This window comes from Cydia strobilella, chromosome 24 (assembly GCF_947568885.1).
Source record: "Cydia strobilella chromosome 24, ilCydStro3.1, whole genome shotgun sequence".
NCBI classification, from domain to species: Eukaryota; Metazoa; Arthropoda; class Insecta; order Lepidoptera; family Tortricidae; genus Cydia; species Cydia strobilella.
Window position 1 is genome coordinate 8,629,307 of NC_086064.1, and position 19,834 is coordinate 8,649,140.

The 19,834-nt window shown below is 41.5% G+C and overlaps 3 protein-coding genes across 9 annotated transcripts in view; all 3 read right to left on the reverse strand.

Moving 5' to 3' along the window:
* The window catches only part of LOC134751969 (transcription elongation regulator 1-like), a 72,933-nt gene extending 66,340 nt beyond the window's left edge, over window positions 1-6,593 (reverse strand). For 4 of the 5 annotated variants that reach the window (XM_063687489.1, XM_063687488.1, XM_063687487.1 and 1 more), the window contains exons 1-4: window positions 6,278-6,592; window positions 3,730-4,027; window positions 2,721-2,874; window positions 1,806-1,955 (exon numbers count right to left, since the gene is read on the reverse strand). In XM_063687489.1, coding sequence (XP_063543559.1) covers window positions 1,806-1,955; window positions 2,721-2,874; window positions 3,730-4,027; window positions 6,278-6,462 — 787 coding nt within the window. In that variant the 5' untranslated portion in view covers window positions 6,463-6,592. Of the gene's footprint in view, window positions 1-1,805; window positions 1,956-2,720; window positions 2,875-3,729; window positions 4,028-6,277 lie in introns of all 5 variants that reach the window. The other variant, XM_063687490.1, reaches the window with a different exon arrangement.
* A 674-nt stretch (window positions 6,594-7,267) lies between these two features.
* The window catches only part of LOC134752011 (uncharacterized), a 59,585-nt gene continuing 47,018 nt past the window's right edge, over window positions 7,268-19,834 (reverse strand). Inside the window, exon 5 of the mRNA XM_063687566.1 lies at window positions 7,268-7,382. Coding sequence (XP_063543636.1) covers window positions 7,318-7,382 — 65 coding nt within the window. The 3' untranslated portion in view covers window positions 7,268-7,317. The remainder of the gene's footprint in view (window positions 7,383-19,834) is intronic.
* LOC134752375 (uncharacterized) lies at window positions 10,760-19,186 on the reverse strand. Of its 3 annotated transcripts, none has more exons than XM_063688071.1 (2): window positions 18,902-19,186; window positions 10,760-11,842 (listed from the first exon to the last, which is right to left on the reverse strand). In XM_063688071.1, the coding sequence occupies exons 1-2, from the start codon at window positions 19,014-19,016 to the stop codon at window positions 10,836-10,838; spliced, it is 1,122 nt and encodes a 373-aa protein (XP_063544141.1). In that variant the 5' UTR covers window positions 19,017-19,186; the 3' UTR covers window positions 10,760-10,835. The 3 variants fall into 3 exon arrangements, with proteins under 3 accessions (XP_063544141.1, XP_063544140.1, XP_063544139.1); XM_063688070.1 differs by lacking the exon at window positions 10,760-11,842 and adding an exon at window positions 13,311-14,578 and having other exon boundaries at window positions 18,902-19,179; XM_063688069.1 differs by lacking the exon at window positions 10,760-11,842 and adding an exon at window positions 13,311-14,581 and having other exon boundaries at window positions 18,902-19,178.

Consider the following 19,834-nt stretch of genomic DNA (forward strand, 5'->3'; position numbering starts at 1 on the left):
ACAGGTATAAAGTACCGTACCCTACGCAAAGCGAACATACATTGCTATACTTATTGGAGGAGCTGGGGTGGTTAGAGTACAATCGTTTCAAATATACAATTTTTTTGTACAGGTTTTTGGAAGAGTTTTTTTATGATATAATATGCTTAACGAGCAGACTAAATGCGTTACGGTAATGGACGCAACACCTGCAACGCTTTTTGAGTTAGTTTAATGCACCCATATTTTTACACTTGACTGTACACTAACCAATTTAAATTTATCGTTTTACCAATGAAGAAGTAATTAATATTCTAAAAAGGAAAACTCGTTTGTAGCAACTTTATTGGTGCCGATTTCATGCAATTAATCAAACCGATAAGCCAAGTATAAAAGTACTTGACCCACTTGCCGATTTCCTATTGAGCTGAAATTTTGCATATGGATATAATATGTATATGTGTCCCGCAACATGTATCCATTTTAGTAGAGTATTGAGTTCCATAATAACTAAGCTTAGAATAAATTTAAAAGTAGAAAAATTACTGCCCTGGGTTATACTTGAACTCACGGCCTCTGGATAATTAATTAGAATTCAATAATAACTATACGGTCCACGTTTTAGCACACCCATGGAGCATACTAATGTATGCTAAATGATAATTCGCCAAAATTAAACTGTAGGAAGTATGAGTTTGATAAATTTTGGGTTGAGAACTAATAGGCGATTTTTTGGCCTCATAAATTCTTTACACGAGGTGCAACAGACTAAACTCTCTCACACAATTCTCTTCTCTTCAATGTTTTTTTTACACCTTTTCCTCTATAACTCCATATCTATATCTCTGAAAAACTTCAATTTCTGGCTGAAGGCAGTGGCCACCGTCTGCGTTCCAGCGCGAATTTATCACTTGCCATCCCCTCTCGCAAATCACGTGGATACAACAAGTCCTTCGCAGTGCGTTCAGTGAAGCTGTGGAATGAGCTGCCAGTTTCCCTCAGACAGGCGCAATCGGTTGCGTCGCTCAAGGAGAGGTTAAAGAAGCTATGGTTATCTGATTGATTAATTTGCCTATGCTGCTTTATATTTTTCTACTTCTTTCCAATTTTTAGTGTATTTTCCCCATTCCTTTTTGTGTAATATATTATATGTTTATCCTATTCATTTTGTATGTATTTATATCCTTTGTCTTTCTGGTACCTTGTTGTACATTTTGCTATATTTGTCACCCTATTTTCACTTTCTCCTCTCATCTACTCAAAGGTTAACTGGAAGCGATCCCTTAAAGGGATAAGTTCGCCTTTGTACATCTTATTATTTGTACCATGTAATTTTTAATATGTATTTTTGAACAATAAAGAGCTTAGTACTACTACTACTACAATTAGCTCCATGCATGAATTTATTTTTATTTTTGGATTCATAATTTATATCGTTGGAACACCGGAAATGATAAAAATACTTTTGTAAACCTTAACATTATTTTATTAAAAAATATTTAAAATGTTGAAAATTTTTGAGCGGTTGAAACGCTCATAATTTTTGGCGCGAATTCGACAGAGCGTGATGACGTCACACGTTGGGCGGCCCGACTGACGTTTGCTACTAATGACACTAATCTGTCGAACGCGTGACGTCACGTGGCGTTTCGAGCGTTTCGCTCACTAGCTTTTCGCGGGCAATTTTTTGTACTTTTTATTTATAATTTTAAGTAATTAAATGGTAATTTAAAAACGGAAATGCATTTGTAACATGATATAACGGTAACAAATATAAACTTCATGCATGAGGCTAATTAGAGAAAGCAAAGTATATGATGAGTTACCATCTTTAAGCCAGGGCGGGGGCTGCGTCATGAAGGGCGGCAGCGCGCCGGGCGGCTGCATCATGCCGGGCGCCATGCCGCCCATGCCGGCCAGCGGCCCGCCCATGCCCATGCCGGCGGGGTTGGCCATGCCGCCGGGGGGCATTTGACCTGTCAACGAACGTTCATTAATAATAACACCAAAGATAGATATAACTCCGTAATACATAGATGGATACAGTCTAAGGAAAAAACGTGCCTCGAAAATCAAGAAAATTTGATTCTCGATCAGATGGCGCCACTACCTTTGGCCTACTCTCGTATAGATGGCGTTGACGGTTTCGTTTGTTATTTAACAATTTTAACGCATATCAGTGAAAGAACATGGGTCAAAATAATATAAAAATAATTAATGCAAATATTGCAAATTTCTTTACTTTACTTTATATGTTGTTATCATTTACAGAAATTTTAGGTACAGTAAAATAGGGTGAGTATAGGAGCAAAATTGATATTCAAACCTCGATAACATTTTGTTTACACATATGCAAACTGAATGCCAGTTTGTATTTTAGTTTTTATTTTATTTTGGGTAATTCCATTGCATAACTTCGACGATACACAGGAAATCCCACCTCACCCCGTAGTCCCTCGTAATTGGGGTGAGATAGGTTTTCATACAAAGGTGATTTTGGAAGATTGTTGGATCGATTTTTTTTTATTATGAGTAATACTATAGCTCCATTTTAAATTGGAATACATTATTTTTGTAGCAGTAGCCTTAAATCCCATCTCACCCTCCTTTCATCCCTTCTCTCCCCATTCATAACCCTCTCCCCGCGAACCCTACTCACCCCATTTTACGGTATCCCACTCAGAATCACAATTAGTATATATTTCACTGGGAGAAAAACTTCACTTCATTTATGAACTGACCTGCGGCAGCCATGGCTTCCATCTCAGCTTGTGTGATGACCTTGCACGTTGGAGACTCCTGCGGCCTCGTCCAGGTTGTCTCGCGTGTGCGCGCGTGGTAGTAGTACGATTTGCCTTCTTCCGACTTAGTCTCTACCCAAAGTTCTGGTGCTGGCTGTTGGTAATAGAAAAATAATTAGAATAATGGGGTTGGCAACGGTCAAAGGTTAGCAGAGATGGCGCCATCATAGCTTGCCCCGTTTTCTATGAGATTTGGCTTAAAGGGCTGGAATCCAGGGCATTAAAAAAACAAAAATTTGACACTATTCTAGGGATTGACAGGGCAAGCTATGCTGGCGCCATCGGCTAATTATTTCGACCGGCCAACCCCATTTTGGAAAAAGCACTTACAGGCCAATCAAATTAAATTAAATTAAATCCAAAAATAGCGTTATGAGGAAATATTGGAATACCCAGCAAGCTGGAAATTGTTTTAATACTTTCAATTGGTCCTAAATGCGCGTAATCCGAGTTTGCTCCATCCCAGGTGCATACCTTTTGGGAGCCTTAGGTGATACATCAAACTAGTTTTATGTTGCTGGATTCGTCGATCTATGAACTCAAAACAAAAACTGTCGTTTTAACTTCGGACGCATAGATTGACGAATCCAGCAACGTAAAAACTATTATAATGTATTCAAAAGGTACTTAAATACAAAATACAGTACGTAGCGGCCCCGTTTTTAAAATATATATCGTTAAATTTAAATAATCACAATTATTTAGCAGTGGCGCCAGTCAGCACGTTGATGCGCTCTTAACCTCGTAAGACCCACCATACAAAGTTTTTCAATTTTTAATTTGAACCTTATTCTATAAGTAAATTAGAACGAATTTCGTTTGTTTTACAACGCAGTGAAATAAAAGAAATGCTACTCTATTTGTTTCATCAAAAGGTTCAAATTAGATTGCAATGAATATGTACATTTAGACTCACGAGGTGCAAGGGAGGATGGCTGTTGGTACTCACCATATTAGGAGGCGGCATATTGGGCGGCGGCCCAAAGGGCGGCTGCCCCATCATGTTCGGCGGCGGGCCCATCGGCCCCGGGCCCATCATGCCGTGCGGCGGGGGGCCGAACGGCCCGCCCATCATGGGCGGCGGCATGGGCCCCCAGTTGGTGTCGTAGTTATTGTTGAAGCGAGGCCGCCCGCGGAAGAAGCCGCGGCCGCGCATGGGCGGCCCGCCGGGCCCGTAGCCGCGTCCGCGGAAGCGCATCGGCGGCGGGCCGTTCATCCAGCCCGGGGGCGGCCCGCGGCCTCGTCCTCTGTACTCGCAAAATTAACGATTTTTTATGACACTTGAAATTATTTATTTATTTTTATATATTTACATTATCATGATTTCATAAATAATCATTACTATTTTTTTAAACCGTTTTTCAATAAAAAGACATGTCAAATTCAAATTCAAAATCCAAAATTGTTTATTGCATATCACATTACACATTTCATGTCAAGATTGTGTACCATATAATATTGAATTGTCACCCCGAATACCATAGTAACAGCAAAATTTGCACGGCAACGTCAAAATCGTTCACACAGCATCTATGCGGGAAAACCGTCTAGCCTAAGTATTATAACCACTACCTAATATTCCGGTCACGGCGGCCACACACTCGACGAGTGGTATGGGAAGCAGTGAGGAAAGTATGCAGGGCAGTATGGCGGCTGATCTGCTGGCAGCTGCACTACGTCTCTGCATACTTCCCTCGCTAGTTCCCATGCCACTCATCAAGTATGTGGCCGAGGTATAAGAGAATTAATGGGCCTATCTAGACAAGTTGTTTATCACATACATTTATCTATTAGCTATACGACGGTCAAACACATTGCAATAAGAATGATAAGTAGTTTAAACAGCATTTATTTAAACAGATGTTTCAAGTTAATTCAGTATGTGCCATTCTCAATCAAAAGGGTACTTATTGTCGGTTGTAAATAAGGCGCTATTTCCATATAGCTGCAATATTAAATCAACCTTAATGACAAGCGACAATGTGGTACCTTTTAGTTGAAAATGTCACAAATACTTGTTAGCTCATCATATTGACTAAATATATTTATACATGTTTCACTCTGTACCGAGAAGCGTCATCAGGAGCTTGCGTCGACGGTGACGGACCGGCGCAGACTGCGGGCCGCAGCCCTCCGCGCACGATGACTCGTGTTTTCGACTTAAAATACGTGAGTGACCCGTTATTAATATATTTAATATGTCTGTGTCTCACGTCAGTTTTGTTATTAAAATATTGACTAAACTTGAAAGGTATGCATAATAGATAAGAAATTAATTGCATTGCTATCTGATTGCATTTATAAACAGAGATAATAACTTGAAGTAGGCAAGGGAATAGATCAAAGTAGGAAACTAAATATAGTAACATAAAAATATTAACTACTTTACTTATATAATAGATAGATTAATATTTAAATACATAGATAAGATCATACACGCCCTTCGCACAAATAAATGCCCTTACTGGGATTTGAACTGAGAATATCCAGTATAGAAGGCAGAGTTAATAACTATGCTCATGTTATTATGTTTAAGTTCATAGCACATTAAGACAACCCAAATATTCATTTTATAATAACAATTAGTCAGATATGTTTAACATTTTGACTAAATAAATGCAGAAGACATGACGGCTAGAGTTGTGCCGTTCCCCATGCAAAACAGGGAATGTTACCGAGCGAGAAATTTCTCCATACAAAATAGGGAATGTTACCGAGAACGGCACAAGTCTAATGACGGCCCACCTGCCTTACCTGGGCGTCCCTACTAATCATCAACATGCTTTACATTTAATGTCAGATCAATCCCTACAAATGTTACAAATGCGAATGAAACTGTCTGTTACCACTTCACGCTTAAACTGTTGAACCATTTTACATGAATTTTGGTATGGAGATAATTTGAAGCCCGAGGAAGGACATATAGTTTTTATCAACCATCATCATCATCCCATGCAGACAAAATCGCAGGCATAAGTTAGTATTCCATATGGCTTGCTTAGGCCTTCATCATCAGGGTTCGCTCACATTTAGAAAAATATAATGATGCATTAGATACTATTACTTTCAGCTCATTATCATTAAAATTCAGCTTGGGTAGACACATTGATTCAAAGAATTCGTGCAAATATAAACACAAATATTTAGTTTGCTTCTATAATATGAATTTTCATGTTACAATCCATGGCAGTTATTGAAAACAAGGAACAATGCAATATTTTTATCACACTAAATTTTGAGGTTGTTTTACTTTACTATTGATTTTACCAAAATATTTTTTCAAACTACTTATCAACACACAGAAATAAGCTTATAAATGTATTTAGCCAGTGCAATTAACATACGAGTATCATTCTACTGTAATCAATATCTCCATATGAATTAAATATACAAATACATACAAGCTATAGTACCAACGAGAGTTGGTCGGAGAACAGTTAGGGAAGAAATCGCGCCAAATTCAACCGCACAAGTGTCGTAAAAAACCAAATACTCACCTAAAATTGCCACGCCCGCGGCCGCCACGGAATCCGTTGCCTCCGTCGTCATCTTCATAGCCATCATCATAGCTCATATCACCGAAATCCTTCGAGCCATCACCAATATTGTCGTTACCATCACTACCACGGTTCACCGCTTCGTTCATTCCAGAGTCCTGCGCGTCAACATATTCCTCCTCCATTATGACTATTGACGTTAAATATTCACTAAACACATGTCCTCATGCCGAATACATTTATTTTCGGCGATTTATCTTATATTTCGCACTCGCGGTACAACAATAACTTCACCGTCTTCGCCCTATCTAAGATGGCGGACAATATGGCTACGGCTTGCGTAGAGATGGGATGCAATAACGGTAAATAACGATGCGGTATCGATAACCGTTAACGATTATCGATTCTCAAATCGCATTGGTTATTTTAATTAACGATAGTTTGTCAAAGGACTGTCTCATTTCAAACATAGACAGAGACTCATACTATCTTTGTCTTTGTCTTACACTAGTACTAGCACCCAAAATAAAAGGATGAGTAGTTTTTTTTGTTATTTACTGACAATTTGGTTTGCCCAACTATAAAGGTCCCTCCACACTCGTGCGCGAATCGCGGCGCGAAGCGGCGTAGTCCGGAACGGCTTAAAATGATGTACAGTCAGCTGCAATGGGGCTACCGCAAAAACATAAAATCGAAGTTTTGTTATTTGCCTCTGTATCGCTCTAACATATTCGAACAAAAGCGAGACAGATAAAGAAATTTCGATTTTAGTTTTTCACGGTAGGATTGAAATAACAGTCTGATCTGAGATCAGAGGGAACTATCTCTGACTGCACCACACTGTACGTATCAGTCTAGTCTTGTCTTGAAACTACTTGGAACAGGGATCAGAACCGGTTTTTTGCAAACACATCGAAATCATATATTTCGAAATATTTTGTACTCTCAAGTCTCAGTTGTGTTTTAAGGTAACGAATACTTACTATACTCTTTGGGTAACGACATCGCATTATTAGATTGCCCAATTGGAAATGAAATAATTAGCAAAGAACGAAAAAATACCGTTTTCGTTCCCATACAAAAAATACCGGTTTCCGATCCCTGACTTGGAAACGGTTTATCCATAAATTAAATTAAATTAAATTAAATTTTATTTTACGATTCTACGATTTCTCTTTCCGCACAAACTCTCAAGATCCACTGATTACCAGTCCGCCGGACGGTTTTATTTTATTTTATTTATTTTAGACGCCATATGACCTTGACCCATGTTCTTTCACTGTGTTAAAATTGTTAAATATCAATCGGTGTCGCCATCTACACGAGCCAAAGGTATGGCGCCTATAGTATTACTATAGGCCCTGGAGGAAAAGTGCCTCAAAACCTTAAGTTAGCTCATTTTACTTAAAGGAAATATTCTTTTATTTATAAAAAGAAACATAACTGCATTCAATAGTTGATTTTGTCACAAGGGAGCAAAATGACATATTTACGGCGAGGGCGTACAATTGAATCCTAAACGAAGGATTCTATAATAGAATCCTGAGAGTAGCGAGGGGTTCTAAAGTAGAATCATGAGCGTAGTGAGGGATTCAAGTGTGTTACGCCCAAGAGGGAAATAATTTTGCTACCATGTGACACATATTGCTTTTCACATCACCTATGAGGTAATTATAATGTTTAAAACTATTATTTAAGCTAAAAAAATAGTGTTTTTTTTTAAATAGTGTCCTAGAACAGAAAAGTGTCACTGATCCCTCCTAGCAGAGAAGAAAAAGCCCTTTTTCGAATTGGTGATGTGAAAAGGTTTCTTTCTTAGTCTCGCCCGGGAATCGAACCGACTATAAATAAAATAAAAAACACTTGCTATTTTATTCCACTAGTCAATATAGTTCAATGTCTCTGTAAAATGAGCTTACTTTAAGGTTTTAGGGCACTCTCCCTCCAGGGCCCATTAATATTTTTCCCCTCACTAGCTCGGAAAGCCGTCTTTTATCCTTTAAAACAAGCGGGGAAAAACGCATTTTATCCACTAGTGGGGAAAGTAATTTGACCTTGGATGGAGCGTGTTTAAGTAGCTTTTGACAGATAAAAAGTAAAACACTCATAATAATGGTTCGCTCGATATTAATTATCATTAAATAAATGGGGGTGAGTATTTAATAAAAAATACGAAAATTAGCTTTATTTAATGATTTTAAGTCATAAACCTTAAATTCCATAAGAAACATTTGTTTTTTTTATATGATGTTGAATGTAATTCTGAACGCACAAGTTGAGTCGATGCAATTTCAAAACGCATCATCAGAAATGTCAACATTTATTGTTTGTATAAATTGACATGTAAAAATGCCCCTGTGGCCTATTTGCTGAATAAATGTTTGATGTTGATGTTTGTTTTTCCAGTGATGAAGATGATCTAACGCCTGTGGATGTTGCACTTTCCTCGCTATAGTGAGGGGAAAAGTTTTGTGTTACACACGGGTGCAAGTGTATTTCACTTCTCGTGTGTTAAAACACTCGCTACGCTCAGGATTCTATTTTAGAACCACTCGCTTCGCTCGTGGTTCAACTATAGAATCCTTTCGCTTACTCGTGTTTCAATTCCACACTCGCAGGTAAAATACAACTTTGCACCCTTGTATAACAAATTACTATTCCACACTGTACTGTACCTACATTTAGATTACTCACATAATAAATGAAAAATATCTTAATATGACATATAAGTACTTTATTGCTATTATTATTATTTCAGTTTATTATGCCTAAGTTTCAGTTTATTATTCTAGACTAGAAATTAATAAATATCATTTCGTCTGCTTACAGTCTACAAAATTTTAACTTCAAATTCCTAGTCAACCTTTGAATATTTTTAAATCATCGTTGGTGTTTGGGCTTCAACATTTCACAATAATTCGGGCGTTCCTGGAACGCGGTAGGTTTCTTCAGGTACTTTCGTTTCGCGGATACTCCCAGGACCACGTCTGCATGGATAGTATTGATACCGCGCCGGGCTAGTTTCGCATCAGCTTCGGGGTATCCATGGTTCTTCGGTTTGCTGAGGAAATTGGCTGCTTTGCTTGCTTGGCATTCGGCGCATTGACATGGCGCATGGATATCAACCCATTTTGGTGTTATCGGGCTATCGAGTTTTGTAGTCTGACTGGCTTGGTTCGTAATTTGTGTTCTCTTCTGCTCTTTTGGAGAGCAGACTTCAGTATTAGGCGTGTCGGGTAGTAAACACGCTCCCAGAGGAAAAGCGGAGCGAGCTACTCCAGAGTACGCTCTGTATCCATTTCTCGAGGGGTTGAACTGTCCCAAAGACCCTTGTGTACTTGTTCCAGTGCCAGGAGGGAAGCACGCGGTACAACCAAGGACACCGCAACAGGCCCCACAAGGACTGCAAGGGCGCTGACCACAGAATGCGTTTGGGTTAGGCGGTGCGATGCCGCAGTTGTTTCCAGGGCATACGGGGCCTGAGCATGGAACGGCACCCGTGCTCACATGGTACGGTCCGCAGAACCACGTGCCGTACGGATAGTAGTAATAACCTTGCATGTATTGGGTACATCGGGGTGGAGTATTGCATGGAGGAGGAAGAAGACGTCCGCAGTTGCAGTCAGCCATGTTGCCGGAGCAGGGACTGCAGCACGGACCGCAGGGGCAGGGGCAGGGGCAAGCCACGCTCGCAAGGCTCTCCAGGATTGGAACGCAATCTGATAGGCTTTTCGACGCCGCAGTTTCACATTTTGACAACCCACGATCGAGTCGATTTAAGTTTATCTCTGACCGCGTCTTTCGCCAGGTATCTACAGTTATTATATGCGAGTTTGTTTGCGCTTTTTCTAAGGTAGGACAGGAGGTGCTCTTGAAGATAGGGAAGGCCATAGCTTGCCGGACATTTGTTACGGAGGGCCTCTTCAGAGTGGCCGGCAGGTTAATTGCAGTCTTCGTGAGTTTTCGCCAGCCGTTCTTAACTCTGAGGGCAGCCGCTGAAAGTACGAGTTCTGTTTGAGACATCAACCTAAAACCTAATATCCTATTACTTTTTATCCACTAACTGAATCGTGGCGTAATACGTTGTATAATATTGGCGAATATGCCTTGTTTGAGCCAGGTGTTGAAGTTAAGTTCTGTTTTCAATAATTCCTACATAGTTACCTAGCATTGAATATATATTCAACAAATTATCTTTAACCGGTCGAATAATAAAATTATGTAAATAAAACGCAAATTTCATTAGGTAGGTACTAGATTTTTATTACTATATAAGCGCCACATGCACCATCCCACTAACCCAGGGTTAACCGGTTGAACCGTTAACTGAGTCAAACTGTACTGGTAACCATGATAACTCCAGGTTTAACCGGTTAACCCTGGGTTAGTGGAATGGTGCAAGTGGCGCTAAGTAGCTTGGTTTCCAAATGCATATACTTACAAACTTACGTGTTAGAAACCGCACAGTAATACCTAAACAGTGATTTTGTGACTGACTAAGATGTTCCCAGTTCGCCATTCAAACAGACAGCATATCTATTCAATTGTGAATACAATTTTAAGTTGTCAGTTTAGTGATTTCAGGCTTTCCGCGCGCAGTATTCTTGAATGGATATCTTTTGGCTACATCTGAGCTTATACCTCGGGAGCGAACATTATCCCAGCCTTTAGAGTTAGTCGATTTAACAGAGTTCTTTTGAGAATCAACACTTTCTGCTGGTGCATCATTGATCAGCCATTCAGATGCTTTCGGAGTATTGCTCCAGCTGGTTTTAGTAGAGGCATCCGCGGCGTAAGGCATGCAGAAATTTGACTGTAAGCCTCCAAACCAAGCACAGGATCCTTGATTACTGTTGGATTGACTATTGTCGGACTTCATTCCCCACGATTTGGGAGGATTACACAGAGAGCACTCAAGTAGTCCGCAGCAGCAAGGTCCGCAAGGGCCACAGCAGGGGCCGCATTTACCGCAGAGCAAATTGGGGTTGGGCGGCGCGATGCCGCACGAGGTCCCAGGGCAGACGGGGCCCGGGCACGGAACGCCGCCGGTGCTCACATGGTATGGCCCACAGAACCACGTGCCGTAAGGGTAGTAGTAATACCCTTGCATGTATTGGATGCATTTAGGCGGAGTATTGCATGGAGGGGGCAGCATACGGCCGCAGTTGCAGTCGGACATGTTGCCGCAGCACGGCCCGCATGGCCCGCAGCATGGCCCACAAGGTCCGCATGGCCCACACGGGCATGCGAACATAGTGTTCATAAGACCAAGCGCTGGACTGACATCTGATCGTGATTTTTCAGGCTCTGGAGGGGAGTCTTCGTACCGACGTCGTGGTAGTAAGTTGGACATAGAACGTGCCTTCAACCAGTTGTTTTTATTCTTGCGCCGATCGGGGATGGCCGCACATGATTTACACACGATGACAGTTGTATGATTCCCTCTCTTCGGGAGGGCAGTGATTGTAACAGAAGGCTTAAGTTTATAGAAGGAAGGTTGAAACCCGCTTCCCGCGTTGGCATTTGGCATGCTGTTTGGCACTTTCTCCAGTTCGCAGGCAGCCGCTGAAAGGACGAGTTCTGTTTGAGACATTATCCTAACACCTAGAGCTCAGAAAGAGTAAGCAAATGGATTGGCACTAATTTTATGTTGGATGCATTCACTCAGATGCCTCATGATGTCATGATGAAAATTAACGGATTGATACGAATGATGTTCCATTGATTACTTGCACAAATCGTTTCACAAAGCCTGGCGTAAATGAAATAAATTAAACGAGTGCTCCACGTCAACATCAGTATATCAAAATGTAAGAATAATTTGACCCTTAAACACTGAGAACCCTTAACAGTCCGCAGCAAGCTCGGTTCTCCATAAAAACGTAGTTACGCTCTCATTTTAAAAGGACTAGCTAGATTACTCTGACATTTTGCACTTACAACAGGATAAGGTATAACTATGCCTGTAATTAGTTTATGTAATTTTAGATACCATACTTAGTTACAATATACAGAGAATTTAAGTTTCTCTTCTTTTTATACTCTATTTCGTTTGTTTTATACTCTTAAGCTGGAGCTATATAAACTAATTACAGGCATAGGTACACCTCAAGTCATTGTATGTGTGTAAAGTTTCATTACAATCCAACACGCAGTTTTAAAATGAGAACGAAACTCTGCCAGTTATTTTGTGACTCCGCTCCGTTTGTATGGGAAGGTGAAATTCGGCCGAGCATATTCTAATTCTCTAAGACTAAAACGAATGCCTTTAAGGATTATTGGCGTTAATATAGAGTTAAGAAATTAGTTATCTGTTTTAGAAATTTCATATGAATTCTGCGACGCTCTATTTCCTATCACAGGGTGAATTGGATCACACTGAAAATCTGTTGATATTTAAAATGACAAAATGAATTTATGACAGGCATCGCAGGCTAAGATGTGTGTCTCATATCAATGCAATTTTCCGAATATCAACGGCTTTCTCATGTTGGTCCGATTCGCCCTGTGTTCCGATTCGCCTCGGTCTACCCTAGTCAATATGTGATGCAACTAAAAAATATTACACAAAAAATTTCAACATTTCAAATTTCATTAACGACTTAATTTTATATAAACGTCAACAAACGATGCTATTAATAACACTGGAAAATAGAATCGCCTAGAATTTGCCCTATCTATTAGGGATTTATTTTACTAAGGGAAAGACAACTATTTATAACCTGAATATTAAATTTCATCTCTGTCATCAAATAGTTAACCCTTAAATGCATAATGATGTATATATGCATCGTATATTTGATGGTCCGTGGCTCAATATGCAGCTATCCAAAATCACATTTATTACTTTTATACAGCATGACACATCTATTTCAATTTATTAAAAAGTTATACAAAAAATCATTGTTGGTACAAAAATAACAAATAACAATAAAACTATTCAACTAGAGTATAAATTGCAGATTTATTTCCAGATTTACAAAAATATATTTAATCATTTCATTACTATCACCGTATCTGTAAATTCTTTAAAATATCACCAAGGGAATGTTGCTTTCACTTTCGGGTCTTCCAATATTTTAGCAGATTTTTTGCTTTCTTTGCACTTTTCAGCCACATTTACGGGTGGTTTCGAAGCGGGAAACACTTTCGAAAACGGTTCGATTATGTTTTGCATGACTGTTGGTGTATCGACCTGCGCGGGACTCTTTGTTTCAGTCTCGTTTCTCATCGTCACACAGCCCGAACATTCGCAGGGCGCATGCTGAGTGGCCCATTGTGGGGCCGTCGGATAACTTAGCGAAGTGGGCATAGTTTGCGGAGGGCTGATTTGTACTGGAGGGAAAGTGATATGGAAGCCTGACCCACCAGGCATAGGGGTTTGACCTGTGCTTCCGGGCACACCAAAAGGTATAGGCAGGCACGATTGCCCCATAGGTTGAGGTTGACGCCAAGACTCTTGTATGCAGGGTGGGAATATTCCTTGTGTGCTCATCGCAGGAGACCCATGTGAGCCCATTCCGCCGAACTGTGCGTTGGATATGCCAGGAACTCCGTAGCTAGATGTAATATTAGGACTTGCCCACGGTGAGGGAGCTGCTCCTGCAGGACCTGGACCGAAAGGTGGAGGGTTGCAGATGCTGCACGAAAGGAGCCCACAGCAGCAAGGTCCGCACTTACAAAGCAGGCCAGGGTTGGGGGGCGCGATGCCGCAGGCGGTGCCGGGGCAGACGGGGCCGCAGACTGGAACAGCGCCAGTATTCACGTGGTACGGGCCGCAGAACCACGTGCCGTACGGGTAGTAGTAGTAACCTTGCATGTATTGGATACATTTGGGCGGCGTGTTGCATGGAGGGGGCAGTAAGCGGCCGCAGTTGCAGTCCGCCATGTTGCCGCAGCAGGGGCCGCATGGACTGCAGCACGGTCCGCACGGTCCACACGGGCACGGGCACGGGCAGACTGCGTTCGCAATGCTCTCAAACACGGTAGGGAAGAGGATGTCCGAGCCAGCCCGATCCTTTGGGAATTTAGAAGACGCATTGTCGGGTAATGTTTCGTTCACAATCGGTTTCGCGAAGTTGGTAGCCGATCGCGCCCTCAGCCAGCTGTCGTTGATGAATTGTATTCTGTCGTCACTCCGGTATCCATCGGTTAGTTCAAAGCAGGACACGCTTTTGTACAGCGGGGCCGCTGCGGTGTGCGCGTCCCTCTTCGGCGTCGTGATTAGGTTCGCCTTGAACGACGGGAATCTGAACTTGGCCTTGAAGATTTGTCGCAACGTTCGCTTCTTCGACACAGCCGCTGCTGAAAGGACGAGTTCCATTTGAGACACAGCTAACCTAACACAAAATTGCAATCGCATGATATTAATGAATCAAAACAGGACATTGTTACATTGACTTTTTTTAGTAAATAGTTTGAATGAGTTTTGTTTTAGATTAAGTAGGTATAGGGTACTATAAAAATACTGCAGCTGCATAGAAATAGTTTAATACCTAATATAATAATACCTATGTAGATCTTCTATGTAGTTCTTCGACTAAAGCTTTTGTATTTGACGATTCTAAAAGAGAACAACGTTATTTCTGATATGTCCACACCAATCTTTATCGTCAATTACAAAGGATTTGCTCGATTGGAATAAAACATTTGAAAAATCACCCTCTAAACCGTCGACACTCGAGGCACAAACGAATACTTCCATTTATCCAACATCCATTTATCTCGACCTACACGGCATGTCCACGAGAGTTTTTCTTCCTTCTCTAAGTGACCATTTCTTTGATTCCATGAGAGGAAGGAAATAAGAGTCAGTTTTAGGCTTGGGACGGCTCCTGCGTTGTTTCACATCACTATTTTCCTCTTTCTTTAGATCTTCCTGATGCACCAGCTAATCGTGTTTATAGATAAATTAACTGCGTAATATTATCTGTCCATCTTGCTCCTTATTTATTGTGATGGATAGCTAATATTTCGCCTAATTGTGACCACATCAAAGAAACGAGTTATTTAGCAAAGCAGTCTAGTATCATCATGTTTCGCCCCGTTCAATCGTGATTTTTCGTCCAAGTGTATATACTCATCCCACGGTATGATGGGGTGGGCACGGGAGACGATTTGTTATATTTTTTCGTTAACAAAATGGAAACAGTTATATATTCGGTATTCTGTAGTTATATATGTAGGTATATTAGGTATATTCTTGTTTCGGTTGTTTTTATCTCATCCATTACGTCATTTACGTCTTGTCGTTTTAAATTAACGTATAAACTGATAATGAGATTGAGAAGAAATAGATGAAGTCACGAATAACTTATTTTGACGAATGGTACGAAATATGATGATACCCTTTATATCTGTTCATGTCCGTTTTAAGGAAACGGGAAAAACCGGGAGAAAGGAGGCTTTACAGGTGGATCAGATTCTGGTGGCGTCTTTTTCTCTTTCTTAGCTGGTTTAGCTTCACTGGTTAGCTCCACAGGTAGAGTTTCGGCTTTCTGCACGTTCTCCTTGGTTTGAGCAGGTTCAGCTTGAACAGGTTTAGCTTGGGCAGCCTCAGCTTGGGCTGGGGCAGCTTGGGCCACAGCAGTAGCTTGGACAGCCTCAACTTGGGCCGGGGCAGCTTGGGCCGCAGCTGTAGCTTGAGCGGCGTGGGATGCATGATTCCTAGCTACATAAGCCATCTGCGCGGCCTGGTTGCTCCACGTCGTAGCAGCTTGGGAATAATTCAAACTATTCATAGCATATCTCGCAGTGGCGCTCATAGCATTATTTAAGCCCTGGGCAGCAACATTCACGCCTTGTGCGGCAAGACATGTAGCACAGCAGCAAGCTCCTTTCGAGATTGGACAACATTTAGCGTCATGGTACGGCCCGCAGAACCAAGTGCCGTAAGGATAGTAGTAGTATCCAGTCATGAATTGTAGACACCGGGGAGGCGTGTTACAAGGTGGCGGGAGGCAGCACGAGCAGCATGGTGGCTTGCATGAATAGCTACGCTTAGACACTGCCATGGTCGCAGTAAGAAAGTCTGTGGCTCGTAGGATTGTAAGTAGAGTTGGGATATAAGCGCCGGATAGTCTTGGGCATGATGAAGACCTCTTTAGACCTCCGCGCCTGCTTGCCGATGGCTTCACCAGGCTCTCTAATTCGAACGACTTCCATCCATCCATTATGCTTGCTTCAGCTGTGGCTGCAAAAAATTTGACGCTTTTGATCTTGATTATTTTTCCAAAATACACTGGGATTCGGTTCGCGACGCGGTTTGCCTGAGTAAAAATAAACGTAAACGTAAAAACGCTAAAGATCGCAACAAGTGGCGATCAAGATGTGCAACACGAGAGCAGTTATTTTACATCTCGTGTTTTTGGGTTCCTCGCTACGCTCAAGATTCTAAATTATAGAATCTTTCGCTTATTTGGGACTCAAAATCAACACTCGAAAGAAAAACCAATTTTCCTCTCTTGTTGCACATAGCACAAATAACTATTTCACCTCAGCAGCTCGAACAAACTCCAGGGAGTGACGAAAGTGCGACTTTCCTCACTCCAGGGAGTGAAACAAAGTAGCTTTTTAATTTAGTGAAGGCCATGACCTATTATTCTGTGTATTTCGAAATACATTTTAACCTTTAATATGTTCTCACTACCTACGGAGGTGAAAAATAATGTCCCGAGAAAGCGAAAGATTCTTAATTGAATCACGAGCGAAGCGAGAGGATAAACACTCGCGAGAAAAACCAACTTTCCTCTCTTGTTGTACAAATAACTATTTACAGTGACAAATTCATAGGTAAGTAATTTGTGAGTATCAGGATGGCGGGTGTGCATCAACAAATGGAGCTGTATACGTCAGGAGTTAGTGCTTGCAATGTGCCAAATGTGCGCCAAAATTGGAGCAATGTGCTCTTTAAAGTCCAGAGATATTTAAGATATGAATGACGTCCGCCAACCTGACGTCAGGTTGGCGGGTGCATTTCCAGTTCTAGCTAATGGCTGCCTACTCAAGGGTGAAAGTACTGCCTACGGTTAGTGCTCGCAATGTGCTTCCACATGTATGAAGCACAATCAAATTCAGAGAGCGGTTAAAGAGTAGGTAATATGGAATTGAATAAGTATATATATGTATATATATACCGGACGCAAGCGAGCGAATGTAAACCTACTTGAAAGTGTGAAGGTTTGACAGCGTCGGCCATAACGCCTATAGCTGTCCTTGGCGCTGTGGGCACGACTATTGACGACGACTTTTGGTGCTCATGTCGTTCAAAAGGTTAAGGGGTTATCCCTTTTTGGGCTTATCTACCTGTCTGACTCATATTTTGATGAGCACTGTGAGGAAGTTCATTTACTAAATAAAATGATTATGAATCAAACAAAAAATTTATTCATATAGCCCACAAAAATATATGTATAAAAGAGCAAGTATATAAATTTAATATCTAATCGATCTTGATTCCACAAGCTTGCGCCGCGGCCTGATCCGCGCGGCTTCGCGTCTGTGCCTTCGCTTCCTTCTGAGCCTTACCCCCCACAAGTGCTTCGTCAGCAGCTTCGCATTTTTTCGGCGGACATTTAGGGGGGCAGGGGCAGGGGCAGGGGCAACATGGCCCGCAAGGACCGCACGGTCCGCAAGGCCCACATGGCCCGCAAGGTCCGCAAGGCCCGCATGGTCCGCATGGGCAAGGGCAGGGGCAGCGGCACGGCCCACAAGGTCCGCATGGTCCGCAGGGTCCACATGGTCCGCAGGGTCCGCAAGGTCCGCAGGGTCCGCAAGGCCCGCAAGGTCCGCAGGGGCATGACCCGCACGGTCCACACGGTCCGCAAGGTCCGCAAGGCCCGCACGGACCGCAAGGGCAGCCGCACGTCGGGCAAGGGCAATCTTTCCCATCCTTCTTCTCAGCATAGCTCCGCACCCACACCGAGGGCCACGTCACTCCGCGGGGCAAGGCCGCTACATCCGCTGCCCGAGTCGCCACTGCAAAGGACATCCATGCTATATACTCGTCTATCAAAGCCGGCTGGCATGCTATTTGAGAAGAACGCACGATGTATATAGCGTGGAAGTCCTTCGGCGGCCACCGTTCTCCGAAATAACATACCAGCGGCGCGGTCGGAAGACAAACGTCAGGTTGACAACGTCAAAACGGAAAAAAAGTGAAATGTTCGCTTTTTAAAAAGTGTAGCAGAGGATAGGAGCTTAATGAATATCGGAGACGAAAAAGCATAGGAGCCTATAATAAAGAACATATGTATATTAGATAAAGTACAAATCACACAAGACTACATTTACTTACCTTTAAACAAGACTGATAAGAACTGCTGATATAATCATACTTTACCAATACCTAATTTACTCTTACTAGTTAGTTTGTAAGTATCTAAACTACTAATTAATTATTTATGTCGTATTGTAATGAAGCTACTTTAAAACCTATTTGATTAAGTACATGTTTTCCCCAATTTCTCATATTGAATGTTCCCTTCGTTATGGCGTCGTCTAAAAACATGAGCGCTTACGGCATGATTATATTTCTAAGATCTTAACATGCTATGTATATGTTTTTAATGAAAATTACGGTTGCTACATGAACTATTAGGCTACAAGGAGGATAAGTGTACTTACATAATGGCGCCTGGTTGTTATTTTTGTTCGCCGTTGTAACTACTGTTCGCGTTTTGATACATTTCAACAGCGATACTTGTTTCTGGAGGGCGGCGTTTCGCAAAACTAGAGCCATTTTTATTGGAATAAGGTATACTATTAATTTAACTGGCTATTATTAAATGGTACTTGAGAATTTTGAAAAATCCGGGCTATTTCATTTGAAAACTATGGCCATGACAGCGTGTGCTCGGAAGCCAAACGTTGTGTAGGTGTGATTCAAATGAGGAATGTTCTAATGGAATTCTTCTTTTTTCTTCTTAGTTCAAATTTAAATAATGACATTGCCAGTGAGTATAGAGCAAGCTAGATCAGAGGAACCTTCTTTATTAAGTAGGTAAGGCAGCATATTCACGAGGGGATTTCCGTTGTACCTACCACAAACTATAATATGTAGATTAGAGATCAAGGGCCTGACACTCTTTGATAGAGAAAGATAGTCTTATAAGTAACTATTTATTAATCTGTGGTCTTATTGCGATTCCTATATGAGGAAAGAGAAAATAGTGCCATGCTTTGTCCTTATCACCGACCGGGTTTTTTTTCATGGTCGGGTTATGGCAGCATAGGTAGGAGGCGATGGAGAAATATCGAAATTTATAAGAGTGAAAGAGAATAAGGATTATACTGCCATACATTAACCTGTCAATACAAGAATATGTCTTTCTCTTACCCCTGGTCGCTCGGTTTCATGTCTACAACTACTATACGGAAGCTAGGCTGAGCTCCACTGAAGACCAGCGCTGTAGCATATACCTATATGTTAGAGCATATGCAGAGTGGTGTCCATTTGTAGCCTCTATAGCAGTATCAATATTGTAATTATTGCATGTTATTTATGTGTTAGTGTATAAGATCTTCTTTTTAAACTTGTATGGTGCTGTATGTAGATTT

Coding starts and splice junctions, on each gene's coding strand:
- LOC134752375 (XM_063688069.1), bottom strand. CDS start 19,016: ATGGCTCTAGTTTTGCGAAACGCCGCCCTCCAGAAACAAGTATCGCTG. Junction 14,582..18,901: donor TAACAACCAGGCGCCATTAT/GTAAGTACACTT, acceptor TCGTCCTTTCAG/CAGCGGCTGTGTCGAAGAAG.